At 40.9% G+C, this 16433-nt stretch overlaps 1 protein-coding gene across 2 annotated transcripts in view; it reads left to right on the top strand.

Annotated features, from left to right (window-relative positions):
- DHX36 (DEAH-box helicase 36) overlaps positions 1-16433 on the top strand; it is a 55619-nt gene that overhangs the window by 32440 nt on the left and 6746 nt on the right. For both annotated transcript variants that reach the window (XM_064275633.1, XM_064275632.1), the window contains exons 14-20: positions 1555-1619; positions 2691-2834; positions 9387-9504; positions 10220-10318; positions 13324-13497; positions 13644-13730; positions 14883-14966. In XM_064275633.1, coding sequence (XP_064131703.1) covers positions 1555-1619; positions 2691-2834; positions 9387-9504; positions 10220-10318; positions 13324-13497; positions 13644-13730; positions 14883-14966 — 771 coding nt within the window. The remainder of the gene's footprint in view (positions 1-1554; positions 1620-2690; positions 2835-9386; positions 9505-10219; positions 10319-13323; positions 13498-13643; positions 13731-14882; positions 14967-16433) is intronic.

The following is a 16433-nucleotide window of genomic DNA, read 5'->3' as shown; positions in this document are numbered from 1 at the left end:
GGATGAGTGCACAAAACTTGACCAACAGAAGGGGCAATATACCAATCAGATTAGTTACGTCAGCATTCCAGTTCTGTTGCCTTCAAGTTGGTTTCCACTCACGGTGACCCACGTTAGAGTAGAAACCATGGTCCATAGAGTTTTCAGCCGCTGACTTTTCAGACGTGGATCGCCAGGACTTAACTTCTAAGGCATCTCTGAGTGGACTTAAGCCGCCATCCTTTTACTTAGCAATTGAGCACGTTAACCAGTTAGCCACTCACGGCCTCCAAGTTACTGCTGAAACCAGTTCTTTAAACTTTTCCCTGATGTCAACACTAGGGGATATGTTTTATTGTTAGAAATGGGACATGGGTATTTAGTAAGTGATTAGCTCTAGACGAGAACGTTTAAAGAATTGACGTTACCGATAACTTGTTTGGGTTTCCTGAATCAAACAGTGTCTGAGTCCCAGTAAAGATGACTCAGCCTAGAAGTGGATTATCTGATAGCCTACAGCTTGGTGTTTGAGACTTAACAGAAGTAGTGCATTTGCAAGTATGGGATTTCCTGTTTCATCAATAATATATGATGTTTTTGGATGTTTTTGCTCCCTCAGATACAGGAATTTCCCTAATTAACATGAAGACTGCATTCTCAGAGGCAAGATGGTTTTGTGTTTGCCCCTCTAGTTTCTCCGCTTTTCTGTTTGCAAGGAAATATCAAGACATTTTTTATCGAGCCCTGTTACTATCCTTTCTGCTAGTACCTTAGTACTGAGTAAGGCTCAACCAGCTGAATTAGATGCAAAGTGCCTATCCGAGGGAAGGGAAAGGTAGAAGGAAAGAACTCTTGATTCCAGGGTCCAGAGAGAAAAGTGTCAGTGAGGAGGCTTTCATCCCTGACATCCTAACAGGAAATTCTTTATTCCTTTGCTGGAGAGTATGTGCCTAGACTGGGAAACAACATTTTCTGTATTGGTGATCATTTTACAAGTGAAGGAATAAGTTGATACTTTTTTTTTTTTTTTTGCATGACAGTAGTACGTGACTGCCTCTCTTCTTTTTATTGGCTGGCATTGCTTGCAGGATTCAGCATTTGGAGAGAGGCTTTTCGTTCGTTTGTTTTTAACTCTGATCTGCTCTCAGGCTAGTATGCAGGATCACAATGGGCCAGTCGACATCCACTGCACTGGGTTGGGCATCTGCCTGATTGGTCGGTACCTATCCTTACCATGTAGATTGGTCCTGATTCGTGTCCTCATTCTGTACTCTTAAGTTTAGTTACACGGTAAGATGTTTACACCACCCAGCTTTTGCTGAAAGACATACTGTACATTTAAATAATTATATTTCATCTATCTGTTGAAGACTTCGTTTGATTACCAGAGGAGAGTTTGTGGTATTGAAGATGATATAGAGTTTGTAATTATTTATATCTTTAATATTAGATGCATATGTCAATGAAGGAACACAAAATGCCAGAAATGAGCAATATAAGAAATTCCTCTAACGTCAAAAATAATGTGTCAGAAATTAATGTATGTTGAGAGTTTTAATGTGTTTATTTTTACAGGTGTTTAAAAAAACCCCTCCTGGTGTTCGGAAAATAGTGATCGCTACCAATATTGCAGAGACAAGGTAAATCGTTATGAATGTTTACTGCTTACGCATGCAGAACATTTTGAGCCCACATAAGTTAGTAGCATATCTTAAATGTTTTCTCCTCTAAAATTTACAAAGCTGTGTTTTACATACAAAGCTATGTTTTAACTTAGTCATGGCAGCGAGCATAGTTTTGTGTTTTTAATCTCTAGCAATGTTTAGCCATCTCCAGAAACAGCCTTTATTAAATGAGTTTTTTGTTTGTTTTCCTGAACCTTTCCTAAAGAAGCAAGAGAGCTGAGTTCCATTTTGTGCCTTTGTCTAATTTTGGTTGGGGGCGATACTGTTTGCCACAAATTTAGTAATGTTTTTTTTATACAGCCTTTAGGAGCCCTGGTGGCGTAGTGGTTAAGAGCTTGGCTGCTAACCAAAAAAAGGCCAGCAGTCCAAATCCACCAGCCATTCCCTGGAAACCCTAGGGGGCAGTTCTGTTCTGTCCTATCGGGTCACTATGACTTAGAATGGACTGGATCATTAACGGATTTATTTTTTTATACAGCCTTTAAAATTTCTTGTATTCTCGTAAAAATCCACTGCCATCGAGTCGATTCTGACTCATAAGCAACCTTATAGGACCAAGTAGAACTGCCCCCTAGAGTTTCCAAGGAGTAGCTGGTAGATTTGAACTGCCAGCCTTTTGGTTAGCAGCCGTAGCTCTTAACCACTACACCACCAGGGCTTCCGTATTCGCGTAGAGGTGCTGATACACCGGTAGAATTCCTGCAACAGGTTGTTCTGTGGGAGCTGATACTAAACCACAGCAGTTGGAGGCCCACAGCGAGGTACAGGGAGTCCTTAGGGAAGCTGTAACGTTTGGCTGTGGGCAGGTGGGAACTGAGTGTGTGGCCTGCGGAACTGGCGGTGTTAGCCCTACAGCTTCTGGTGCTGCCTGCAGGGGCTTCACCCCTGACACACTGGTAAAAATGGGAAGAGAGCGGAAATCTTGAACTGCTAAAGTCCATCAGTTTGATCCGGTTAAAAAATAAGCCTTCTATAGCTTAATAGTGCTTTTGGTGTGTTTTTAATATTTTATCATTTTTCAAACAGCATTACCATAGATGATGTAGTTTATGTGATAGATGGAGGAAAAATAAAAGAGACACACTTTGACACTCAGAACAACATCAGTACAATGTCTGCCGAGTGGGTCAGTAAAGCTAATGCCAAGCAAAGGAAAGGCCGAGCTGGAAGGTAAGCTGGGACCTTTGTCTGATGCCTTCAGACCACAAAGGAACTTTGTATGATAAACCGTGTTGTTGCCATTGAAAAATATTGTCTATTAGGAGAGTTACCCAACATATTTTCAACTTACTACAGCACATTTCTAAATGGGAAAGTTTTTTTATTCAGAAAAATATTTGCCAAGTTTTCTGCTTCTTGTATTTTCTACCTCCAATTCCTCAGTCCGATTCAAATTAGTGTCCTTTATTCTTATTAGTTATGTTACTTGGAACTTTGTTTACATCTTTTTTCTAAAGCATATATTACCTAAAATTGATCATACCCATACTATTTGAGTATCAGTACATTTCCTGATCATTATACATATTAATATGCCTAATCCTCACCACAAGGCTAGGAGGTAGGTTATTGTGATTACCTCCATTTTAGGGATCAGGAAATCAGCACACAAATAAATCACTTGTCCCAGGTCACACAGCATTGTAAGGAGCAGTCAGGATTGAATCCAGGTGGGGCTGGCTGCACCCTCTTGGCTCTTCCTGCTTCACAGCGGTGCTGATTTTCCATTGCCGGCTGCCAGTGAAAACACAGGGAAAGTGTTTTTCCACATTGGTGTGGTGGCGGAGGCATAAGAAATAAAAATACCTTTTTTAATGGTACGAAAAATGATTTGCTTTGAACTTTGACAAATTGTAACTTTTTTAATTGAGTTTTTGTCAAAGTTTACGCAGCAAATTAGGTTGCCATTTGACAGTTTTCGCACGAGTTGCTCAGTGACAGGTACATTTATCACAGTGTCGCGTTCTCTTTAATCGTGTTCTGGTTGTTCCATTTCCCGCCCTCTGGTTTCCCTGCCCCCCCGCCCCCCATCTTCGCTTTTGAGTAATTGTTGACCTTTTGGTCTCAGAAGATGGTTTTTAAGTAGAGCACTGATCTTATGGGTAGTATCCTTTATTTTATGTGCCACTCTGCTATTTCAATAAAAGGGGATCTCAGGATAGGCTTGGTTCTAGGTTTAAAGAGTGTCTCAGGGCAGTAGTCTCAGGGCGTCCTGTTATCTACTGTTGTAGTTTGTCTGGCCTTTTTTTTTTTTTAATGTAAGAATTTAAGTTCTGCTCTGTGTTTTTCTCCCATCCTATCGGGGTCCATCTATTGTGACCCTGGTCAGAGTGGTCAGTGGTGGTAACCGTGTACCATCTAGTTCTTCTGGTCTCAGGGTAGATGGGGCCGTGGCTCTTGTAGACTTGTTTCTTCTCTACGCTTTTGGTTACCCTCTTACTGATTTACTCCTGGTAAATAGAGACCCGTAGTTGTATCTGAGATGGCTGCTCACAGCTTCTAAGACCCCCGATGCTGCTTACATGACTACAGTGCAGATCATGATCTTTGTGAACTGCCAGTTGACCTGAGTTAGCCCATGAGACTACGTGCCTAAGCTTTCAAACTCTTCCCCAAAAAAACACTTTTGGAAGGTGTTCGGTTATGTTTGTGGAGTGTCCGTATGTGTGTCTTCAATGAATACATGTGCATGTGCCTACATATCTGTACTTACACCTACCGATAGGCACTTCTGGAAGGCCTGGTAGCATAGTGGTTAAGTGCTATGGCTGCTAACCAAAGGGTCAGCAGTTCGACTCCACCAGGCACTCCTCGGAAACTCTGTGGGGCAGTTCTACTCTGTCCTATAGGTTCGCTATGAGTCGGAATTGACTTGATGGCACTGGGTTTGGTTTTTTTTAATAGGTACTTCTGGAGCCCTGGTGGTACAGTGATTAGGAACTCGGCTGCTAACCAAAAGGTCGACAGTTCAAAGCCACTGGCCACTCCTTGGAAACTCTGGGGCAGTTCTGCTCTGTCCGGTAGAGTCGCTATGAATCGGATTGACCCTGTTACTGTTACGTAATGTCCCATCTTTATCTCTTGTAATAGATTTTGATTTAAAGCCTATTTTATCTGATACCAGCATGGCCACCCCTGCTCTTCTTTTATTGGTTACATGGAATATTTTTCACCATCTTTTTATTTTTAACCTGTGTCCTTTTGTCTAAGGTGTGTTCCTTGTAATCAGCGAAAGGATGGATCATGTTTTTTTGTCCTTTTGCATGGGGCGTTTAGACCAGTTATTATTGAAAACAAAGTGTCTACCTTACTCATTTTGCTATTTGTTTTTTGAGTGTTTTGTACCTTTATTTTTTTGTTGTGATTTTTCTGTTCTTGTTTGTGTTTTACCGCTTTCTTGTGATGAGCCTTTCTGCTTTTTTCTTTTCTTCTGAATGTTTTTTCTTGGTGATATTTTAGTGGTTACCGCATATATTACATTACACAAATTACAATTACAATGTTTAACATATGAGCAACAGCTAATATACAACCTTAACACAATAAAACTACTGATGTTCCTCCCGCCCCCATTTCTGTTGGTGTGTCTCCACTAACATCAATATACAACCTATTTTCAGTAAGTTTACTTTGTGCTTTTTTCTTACAAACTTGATGTTCTGTTGTTTGTGGGATTTAATTACTGGGTTTATTCCCTAAAGATACCATACGCTTGGTCCTTAGGATTGCCCATGTGCTTGTGTTTCTTGGAGATCTCGCTCTCTTTTGTCTGTTCATTTTCCTGTGTACTATTTAATCCCCTTTTCCTTTCCATTTGGAGTATTCTCTCGAGGTGTATTTGCAAAGCTTGCCTGGCAATGGCAAATTCCCAGAGCTTCTGTTGGTTTGGGAATGTCTTGGTTTTCCCCTTGATTTTGAACGACAGCTTTGCTGGCTGAGTAGAGAATTCTTGGTTGGCAATTGTTTTTTTTTTCAATATTGTATGCATGTCACATCATTGTCTTCTGGCCTCTAGAATTTCTGTGGAGAAATCAGCACCGATTCTTATAAAAGAACCCTGTTATAATGCGTTTTTCTCTTGCTGCTTTCAGAATTCCCTCCTTATCTTTGGTGTTTAAGAATTTTATTAGGATATAGCGTAGAGTTGGTCTTTTTTTTTGTCTCATCTGATTGGGGTTCATGTAGCTTACTGTACTTGCAGGCTTATTTCTCTGCTCAGGTCTGGAAAATTCTCTCTGATGATCTCTTGGAAAATTGTTTCTGTGCCTTCGTTGTTGTTATGGTGCTCTGAGATTCCAGTAATTCTAACATTAGATTTCTCAGTTGAATCCCGTATTTCCTTTTGGGTTTGTTTGCTTTTCTTTGTTCTTTTTTCTTGTTTTTCTTGAGCCTTGATAAGTTCAGTTATTTTGTCTTTTAATTCAGATATTCTGTCTTCTGCTTGTTTGACTATTATCGTTTCTCTTGCTTTATGTAATTCAGCTGCTTTATTCTGGTTCCAGTTTTTTTTTTTTTTTTGTGTTTAAATTTTCCTTGTTGAATCTCTCATTTTGTTCCTTCATTTGTTTTCTGGTCTCTGTTAATTTGTTTTCCTTGTGCTTTTTGCTTTCTTTAAATACAGTTAGCAACATAGTCTGAAAATTACCAGTTCTTGCCATTAGTCTGCCCTCCATAGGAGAAATTTCCTCTTCATGTTTTTCTTTAGGTTGGTCCTTCTTCTCTTGCAATTTTGTGTGTTTCACTATTTTTTGTTGAACTTGGGTCTTATTGTTACCTTTTTACTTTAAATTTTGTACTCTTATTTTTGTGGGAAAGATTTCTGTTTGGGTGCTCTGATGGCGCAGTATTCAAACATCTGACTGCCAGCCATGCCCACCAACTGTTCCGCGGGAGAAAGATGCAGCAGCCTGCCTCCGTAGACTCATAGCCCTGGGAACCCTACAGGGCAGCTACACTCCACCCCACAGGACAGTGGGCTTGTTATCTTCTCCCAAGAGCCACTAGGGGGCACTCTTATCCTTAGGTTTTTTTCCAGTGCTTATTCTGGAGTTCTGGGTGCTTGAGCTCTGGAATTCAGTATGCATGCCCTTGGGGGGGTTGGCTGGTCGCACACACAGATTTAAGTGGTGGAGTTTGACTTCCATGGTGGAAGTGGAGGGCTCTCTGTGTCTCCTTCATGGGCATTCCTGCACAGGCTCTCCCACGGTGTCCTCCTGTGGGCAGGGAGCTGTCAGAAGTATTCTCCTCATCTGCTGCCCTTGCAGCCCTTCCTGGTCCTAGTGCCTGTCCGTTTTGGGCCTCAGCGAGCTTCAACAGCACTCTGTCACGGTGCCGTAGCCTCCTTTCTCCCTGTCTCGGTTGTGCGGCCGCAAACTGCTGTGGCCAGTTTGTACCACTTTAAAAATCGGGCCACAGCTTCCTCAGGTTAACTCCATTTCTGTGTCCCTGTTTGGGGTGTTGCCTACCCCCATCCCAGAATGGCTGTGATGAACAAATGTGCCCAATGATAACGGGTAGGTTCTGCCAGCTTCTGTGCTGTCCTCGCTCCCCCACTGCCCTGCTTCTGGACTCACCCTGACTCTCCAGCCACTCAGTTGCTGTCCAAAGTTCTGAGAGCCCTGGAGGCACAACTGTTAAGACTTGGCTGCTAGCAGAAAAGTTGGTTGTTCGAACCCGCTACCAGCTCCACAGGAGAAAACACCTGGCAATCTACTCCCATAAAGATTCCAGCCTAGGAGACCCTATGGGGCAGTTCTGCTCTGTCCTGTAGAGTTACTGGGAGCTGGAATTGACTCCAGAGCAAACAGTAACATTCTCATGAGTGGTAGAATCATTTATCTGAAGTTTTAGGAGAAAGTTTTTCTTTTGCCTCTTATAGGTAGAACAAAAAAGATTCCTGTAAATCTTTAGATACCAGCTTATTTAAGGAAAGGGGCATTGAAAGAAAACTTGATAGATCATTTTATCAACCCTGTGTTTTAAAGTATACTATTCCTGAGAAGCTGTGCATCACTTGCTCTCATCTTTGCAGGTCTTCCCAGTATAACTTCTTTCCAGCCAGCTCAGTTGTTTGAGCAGCTGGTGCTGTGAAGCCAAAGTCATGGCTTATACAAAGAAATGTACTCCTCTAACCACTTATCAGGGAATAACTAGTTCTGGGACCCAGCAAGACTTGGGTTTAGCTGTGCAGACATGTCACTGGGGATACTGAGTTTTAAAATGGGTGTTAGTCAACATACCTTTATATGTGAGAAGTAAACATACTGGGTCTTAGGTTTAACCCATCAAACAATTAAGGAAATAAAGTGAAGTATTACATTTTAACTAATTCTTCATTCTTACTACTATGGTAGAGGTTAGCTGTGGAATTGATGGTGTTTTAATTCAAAAGAAATACAGTCCCTTATAGGCTCCACGTATGTAAATTGCTTTAATAAAAGCTAATTAGATTGATGGTTATTTCTGGAGACTGAAACAAATAGAGACATACTGTGTGGTCTGCACTTAATGGTGATGTGTTACTGTTAGTTCCTTTTGAATGGATATTCAGGCCTTGTTATATGATAGACGGTGAGTCCATGTGGGTCCATGGCAGAGATAGCTAAGAATTTCAGTTCATTTTTAGCCTATAAGAAAAGGGCCTCCCCACTTCCATAGCAGCAACAGCCCATAAAAATATTTATTCTGCTTGAAAATGCACGAATACCTTCACCTCTTCACATTTGTCCTTACCATTGTCCAGAGAATGGTAGTATTCCTGTCAGTGGTTTGTTGAAAACAAACAAAAATGTGAACATCCTTCTGAGAGTGCACTAAACAGCACATAACTCAAGAGCTTCTTAAATACTGTAGGCAGGCAGTTCAGTGCTAGGGTTTTTAATTTAAACCACACAAAAGGCAGATTTGACATTACCGTTTCTAGCCTTAACCCGTGTGGCCTGCTTCTTGTATGCTGCTGCATTGATTCTGACTCACATCGACCCTGCAGGACAGAGTAGTACTGCCATTTAGGGTTTCCTAGGCTGTAGTCTTTGTGGGAGCAGATTGCTAGGTCTTTTCTCCTGTGGAATGGCTAGTGGGTTCAAACTTCAAACCTTTCAGTTAGCAAATGAGCACTTAACCACTGCGCCACTGCTGCTTCTTAAGTAGACTCCTTGGACTGCTGTTATTAAGCATGGCGATCTGGAATCTGTAGGATACAAATAGGGAACCAAAATATTGGGGGGCAGAGGGTGAGGCATCTTGTCTTTCTTAAAACTGGAACACGAGGATAGAGGGTTTAGGATTATTCAAAGCAGGTGGGGAGAAGGAACGTGTGATTAATAAAAATGAAATAATAATTGCATAAGTTAGTTACGATGTGTCTGAAATGAGCCCATTTCTCTGCCTCCTGTTTTCTCTGTAGTTCTAAAGAGTCATTGCTATCTGCTCCCCCCGCTCCCCCCCTTTTTTTAAAAGAGTCCAACCTGGTCATTGCTATCATCTCTACAGTGGCCTTAGAGCCACCCTTCTAGATGACTATCAGCTGGATAGAGGGTTTAGGATTATTCAAAGCAGGTGGGGAGAAGGAATGTGTGATTAATAAAAATGAAATAATAATTGCATAAGTTAGTTACGACATGTCTGATAGGAAATGAGCCCATTTCTCTGTCTGCTGTTTTCTCTGTAGTTCTAAAGAGTCATTGATATCTACTCCCCCACCCCTCCCCCTTTCTTTTAAAGAGTCCAACCTGGTCATTGCTATCATCTCTACAATGGCCTTAGAGCCAGCCTTCTAGATGACTATCAGTTGCCAGAAATTCTGAGAACTCCTTTGGAAGAACTTTGTTTACAGATAAAGGTAAATTAGGCGGGAAACTTCAGAAACTAAAAGGGGGAAGCATCTTTTTGTGGAAGAAAGTGGTATACTAATGTATAAAAAAGAATTATTACCATGTTTTTTTTTTTTTTGCCAGTGTGCTAATAAAATACATGTAAATATATTCCACTATAAGAAAAAAATAAATGTTCATTAGACAGTTTTTAATCATGCACTATTCAGGAGCCATACTGCCTGGGTTTGCATTTCAGCTCCTCCCTCAACGAGCTAGTTCTGTTACATTGGGCAGTTACTTAAGTTAACCTCATCTAATTTTTAGAACAGTGGCTGGCACATAGTAGTAGAATAAAAAAAAAATTTTTTTTTTTTTAGTGCTCAGAAAATGTTACGTATATTAATTACATGTTAAGATGTCATCCCTGGTTACTTACTGTTACTTACTGTTTTTTTGCTAGCATTTAAATATAATTAACCTTCTTGTTTTGAAGATATTCGTAATCAACTTGTTTTGAAATTTAACCAGCTGCTTTTCTCATTGACAAAGTTGGTGGTACAAAGTGAAGTATTGGCCAATAAATATGCTTTTATGGAATCACAAAGGATTTTAATTCATTCTAGTAAGATAACTAACTTGTAAATTATGTATAGGCTTGATACTTTGAGTGATCAGTACAGGCAGAACTAAATTGTTATGTAAATATACAATGTATGTTTGATTATATTTGTCTGCCCCCAGATTTTAAGGCTAGGTGGAATTGCTTATTTTCTGAGGAGATTAATGGATCCACCATCAAATGAGGCAGTACTGCTCTCCATAAAACACCTGATAGAACTGGTAAATTTCATTTTGCTTTTTAATTCTGACTTAGAGTATAGAGCATATAAGTATAAAATTCATGTTCATTACTATGAGGTAGATCAGTGCATGTACGGAGTGCCAAATTTATTCACTGTTTGGCTCTTCAGCTCATTATATGAAATTATGCATGAGAAAGTTATAAAATGATACCTTTGTGATGTTCTTTTAATGTTGTTTAGCTACTAGAGTCGGCCCCCAACTCATGGTGGCCCCGTGTACAATACTATCTGATCACTGTGACTCATAGGGTTTTCACTGGCTAATTTTTTGAAGGTGGATTACTAGGGCTTTCTTCCTAGTAGGTCAGTCTGGAAGCTTCACCGAAAGCTGTTCAGTGTCATAGCAACACATGAGCTTCCACTAACAGATGGGTAGTAGCTGTGCTTGAGGTGCATCAGCTAGGAATTAAACCTGGGTCTCCCACGTGAAGGCAAGAATTCTGCTACTGAACCCAACTGCTCCCATTCTTGTAATACAATTCTTTTCATTGCCAGCCTGATTCAAAATCACACAAATATTTTGAAATTTGTAAATTACTGAACCTCATTTATATTCATGAAATGAACTTGGTTGGTGTATTCTGCCCTTTCAGATTGTACACCTACTCCTCACTTACCAACATGGTTAGGTCGCAAAGACCAGATCATTAAGGCGAGAATTGGTGTTAAGCAAAAATGGAGGATGACTACATCAGGTCACAAAAATGGAGGATGACTGCATCATTACGTAATTGCCAAACTGCTGAGAATCATGGCCCAGCCAAGTTGCCCCATAACCGTCACGCCAGCGTTCCTCTCACCCCACACCTCGCTGTTTGTTCCTGCCAGACACATTGTTAATGTGCAGAATAGTTGGGTAGTGGATTTTTACTGTCGTCCTGGTTGTGAAGTGTCAGATAATGACATAGTCGATAAGCGAGGAGCAGGCATAATTGTTGGGAGCTTCTGTCAAAGCCAAGTAACTTAATGGCTTTAAAGAACAGAAATTTATTTTTTCATAATTCTGAAGGCGAAAAGTCCAGATCAGCATCTAAGCTGTGTCGTTTCCTTCCTTGTCAGTAGCCTCAGGCACTCACTGGTTCCTTGGTTTTTCATGGCTTGTAGAGGATCTTCACACGGCATCTGTCTTCCCCTCTGTGTGCTTGATTTATTCCTGCTGCCCTTTTTATAACTCAGAAGTGATTAGATTTAGAACCCACCTTACCTGATGGCACAGTGGTTAAGAGCTCAGCTGCTGACCAAAAGGTTGGTAGTTCAAATCTATAGCGGTTCCTTGGAGACCGTATGAGGCAGTTCTACTCTGTCCTGTAGGGCTGCTGTGAGTCGGAATGGACTGGACGGCAAGAGGTTTTGTACTTTTGTGGTCTAATTAACATAATAAAGAAAATTATTTCCAAACAGGATTATATCCACAGCTGTAGGGGTTAGGATTCCAGCATTTTTTAAAGAGATGTAATTCAGTGGATAAAAAACCCTTTATCCAATTAAGGAAGCTTGTTTGTATCCCTGGTTTATTAAGAGATTTTTATCATGCATGAATGATTGATTTTACCTCAGACTTTATGAGATATGATAGGATTTTTCTCAAATTTTCTCTGTTGTTCTCCTTGTACAGTTTGTTAATATGGTAGATTACATTGATTTTTCAAATGTTCTTGTTCCTGAGGTAAACCCAACTTTCTGGGATTCAGTTTGCCATTGTTTACTTTGGGGCAATAGGTGAGATTATTCGGTGTTTTTTTTTTTTTTTTAAGTTTTTGTGTCAAGATTACGCTGGCTTCTAGACACAAGTTGAGGCATTATTATTGTTTTTTATCTTTTTCCCTTCTGAAGGAGTTTTGTGAGGTTGAGGCTGTTCCCGTTATAAACATTTAGTAGAAGCCTGTTTCTAACGGAACAGTTATGAGCTTATCTGTTCTTCTTCCTAGTTTATATCTTGTCTTCTTATGTGTCTAGTTATTTTAATTGTATGCCAGACATTGTATTTACAAAATTCTTTGTAGATAAGAATTTGAAGCTTGGGATAATGATGACTTCCTCCAGAGAGGGTTTTTGCTGCTTCTGCTGATGCCAGGGTTGTGAGCAGCCTAGGTCACCGCAGTCGGAGTTCAGGGAGTGAGATCACTGGAACCAAAGCTGCAGTCCCTGAGAGCCTGCCTGCTGCTGCGCATCGTTGCTTCTAGTGCGAGAGCTTTGGCCTCTCGACCCAAAGCGAGGGGGCTTCACCAGGCACCCCTCTCCTCTCCCTGCCTCAACAGTCCCTGGTGTTTTGCCTCCTTTGTCCCCTGAGACTACTGAGAGTGTCTCTCAGGAGCTCTTCTGGAAGCAGCAAACACCTCAGAAAGAGGCCCCCGGCTCTGGGCTCACCCCTTCCTTGGCCTTCCTCCTTCCCTCGGTCCTAACCTGTAATTAATTCTTCTTTCTTCTGTTGACTCCTTGGTGTCTTCAGGCAGCTTCTCTAGCTCCTCCTTGTCCTCAGTGAGACGGTTGGGCCAAATTGCATAGGTAATCAGAGCACAGGTCACCCCCATGTTTAGGAGCTCTAGATACATCCTGTATGCCTTGCTGCCCTGTCTCAGGCTTCCTGAACTGCTGTAGTCTAGGGGCTGTTTATGCATTGCATATTTCAAATAGTTAATAGTATCTTTTTTCTGTTTGGTTTTTATTCCCCATAACTTGTACGTATTGGGTGATTTTCTCTACTTGATTGAAAGCTTGCTAGTTCATTATTTCTCCAGTCTCTCTCCTAACTGAAGCCAAGTTGTGGATTAATTTTATTTGTTTCCATTTAGTTAAGTTTCTAATCCTTGATTACTCCAGAACTTGTTCTGTTGAAGAAAACTGAAGCTGAACAAATGTTAAGGCATTTGGGCTTGAGAATGAGGGATGGCCTGTGGGGTTGTTTTTTTTTTTAAGCAAAAAAATATCTCTACAGGTAACGCTTTGAAATGTCTGTTTTGAATGTAAACTCTTACTTTACAGAACGCTCTGGATAAACAAGAAGAATTGACACCTCTTGGAGTCCACTTAGCACGCTTACCAGTTGAGCCACATATTGGAAAAATGATTCTGTTTGGAGCCCTGTTCTGCTGCCTGGACCCAGTACTCACCATTGCTGCCAGCCTCAGCTTCAAGGACCCCTTTGTCATTCCATTGGTAAGAGAGATTCACATAAAAACCTGGGCATTTTCACAGACAGAGAGTAGTTGTGATCTAGAAATACCTTCATGAGCTTCTCGTTAGAACGCCATCCTGTGCTACATAGCATCGGAACGTAAACTGCCTTTGCCTGTTGTTTTAAGGGAAAAGAAAAGATCGCGGATGCGAGAAGAAAAGAGTTGGCCAAGGGTTCTAGAAGCGACCACCTGACAGTTGTGAATGCATTTAAGGTAAAGGAGAAACCTGCTCTGGGTCATGGCGGTTCAGTCCCGTGAACAAGGAATGTGTCTAACCTTTTAGAGCCGCTTATTGTGGAGACCAGGGATACATTGCTAAGGGAGACTCTTTAAAGTCAGGGGACAATTTCCAAAGAACTTTGGGCACCTTTGTAAAGAACTTCGGGAACATTGAGGGTGACGTCTACAGTGTGAAGATAACTTTTCAGCTTTGCGGTAGCTTATTACAGTTACCTTTATGGAAAAGAAATCTCTTTGTGTTGTTCTGGTTGGTGTAGAACAAGCAGGTATTCAACAGTTGGTTTTAAAATTTGATCCTTGACAGTATTCACTTTACCTCGTTGGCACTCGTGACAGATGACCACTTTCTGTTCATGAATAAACTACGCTTGGAATCAGATCCAACATTTTGATAAAAGAGCGTCGTAATCATGTACGTTGTTCAGATTAGGGAGATTTCTGGAAGGCTTCCCAAAAGCCAGGCTTATCTGCAGGTAAACCTTTGCCACCAAGCTTTGCAATATTTAGATGTAATTTGGCTTATAGAGGGTATCTTTTCACGGTTGCTCTAGATTCGTGCATAACACAAAATTAACAACTAAAAAAGAAACAAGATTCCAGAGTGTGCAGGGAAGGGCAGTAAAACTTAGTTACTATTCCTATCCTTACACTTCAGTGGCCTTTTTGATGATTCAGCCTTACTGTAAAATAAGGGAAAGTTTATATATCTTTTTCCTCTGAGCTCAAGAGGCAGCATTAATTTTCCTGCCTTTCGCCCGTAGCCAACAAAACACCGGTATGAATTAGAAAATATACGATAGCATTGAAATTTGTCCCATAACATGCTTTTTTCTGTTAATGTATTATGTATGGTTATCAGTCCATTTTGTGTAAATAATACAGTTGACATTCATCTTTATCACTCCTGCTTGTATAGAAAATCATTAGAAAGTTTGGTGGTAATTCTTGCCTAAAGGCGAGGAGTATGGTGAGTTCTCTTGCTTTAATTGGTAAGTTTCAAAGTTGTTTTGCATTTTTTACAAATAAAATGAAGTATCGGGAAAGGTTAAATTACTGAAATAAAACTAGTAAGCAGCCCTTGCTTTGGGAAATGATACAAATTGGTTCCATTTCATTGCTCAATAGGGCTGGGAAGAAGCCAGGCGGCGTGGTTTCAGATACGAGAAGGACTATTGCTGGGAGTATTTTCTGTCTTCAAACACACTGCAGGTAATGGCGAATGTATTACAGGTATTCTCAGGTGTGCTAGATTAGGTCAAACACACTGCAGGTAGTGGCGAATGTATTACAGGTATTCTCAGGTATGCTAGATTAGGTCAAACACACTGCAGGTAATGGCGAATATATTACAGGTATTCTCAGATATGCTAGATTAGGTCAAACTGCAGGTAATGGCGAATGTATTACAAGTATTCTCAGATGTGCTAGATTAGGTCAAACACACTGCAGGTAATGCCGAATATATCACAGGTATTCTCAGGTATGTTAGATTAGGTCAGACACACTGCAGGTAATGGCGAATGTATTACAGGTATTCTCAGGTATGCTAGATTAGGTCAGACACACTGCAGGTAACGGCGAATGTATTACAGGTATTCTCAGGTGTGCTAGATTAAGTCAAACACACTGCAGGTAACGGCGAATGTATTACAGGTATTCTCAGGTGTGCTAGATTAAGTCAAACACACTGCAGGTAACGGCGAATGTATTACAGGTATTCTCAGGTGTGCTAGATTAAGTCAAACACACTGCAGGTAACGGCGAATGTATTACAGGTATTCTCAGGTGTGCTAGATTAAGTCAAACACACTGCAGGTAACGGCGAATGTATTACAGGTATTTTCAGATATGCTAGATTAGGGAATCTGTGCATCTATTTTGTGCAATAAGTCTGTGGCAAAAAGTTAATTGTTTAAACTTCTTTTATGAAATTGAATCATTATGCAAAATAATAGAGAATCTTTATTCAACGAACTGCCACAAAACAAGGAAAGATGCATACCCTCATACGTAACGCAAAACGAGTGACTAAAAAAGAAACAAGATTCCAGGGTATGCAGGGAAGGGCAGTAAAACTCATTTACTCTTCCTGCCCTCACCCTTTCGTGGCCTTTTTGATGATTCAGCCTGAGAATGTTCACTGATACCTCTCATTCCATTTAAACACCAGACAGGGTATGTGTCTCTGACTCTCTGTGATGTAGTGTAACGACAGCACTGCTGGAGAGGCGTACGTGAAACAGAAGAAAGCTGTTGCTGTCGAGGTGATTCCAGCTCCTGGTGACCCTGTAGGACAGAGTAGACCTGCCCCATAGAGTTTCCAAGGAGCGGATGGTGGATTTGAACTGCCGACCTTTTGGTTAGCATGTAGCACTTAACCAACCACTACGCCACCAGGGCTTCATAAGGCCTAAGGGAGGTTAAAAAAAAAAAAAAAGCTGCTTCAGTGATACGGAAGAGCTTAAGAAGAATATTAATTCAGTAAAAAACAAAGTAAACCAGTAAGTGGATGAAAGGAAGGCTGCTGAGTTACAAAAACAAATTGTACCCAAATAAGAAAAAAACAAGGAACAAAATGGACGCCCCTCAGAGTCAAATGATCGCCACAGAAGAAAGTCTTGAGGTAATCACGCTTCACGAATGTGGCCGAAGGTGACAAAGGTGAGCACGCTGAGT

The sequence above is a fragment of the Loxodonta africana genome, chromosome 23 (genome assembly GCF_030014295.1).
Source record: "Loxodonta africana isolate mLoxAfr1 chromosome 23, mLoxAfr1.hap2, whole genome shotgun sequence".
Lineage (NCBI taxonomy): Eukaryota > Metazoa > Chordata > Mammalia > Proboscidea > Elephantidae > Loxodonta > Loxodonta africana.
The sequence above is the reverse complement of the archived record's forward strand: the minus strand, read 5'-3'. Positions and strand labels throughout refer to the sequence as shown.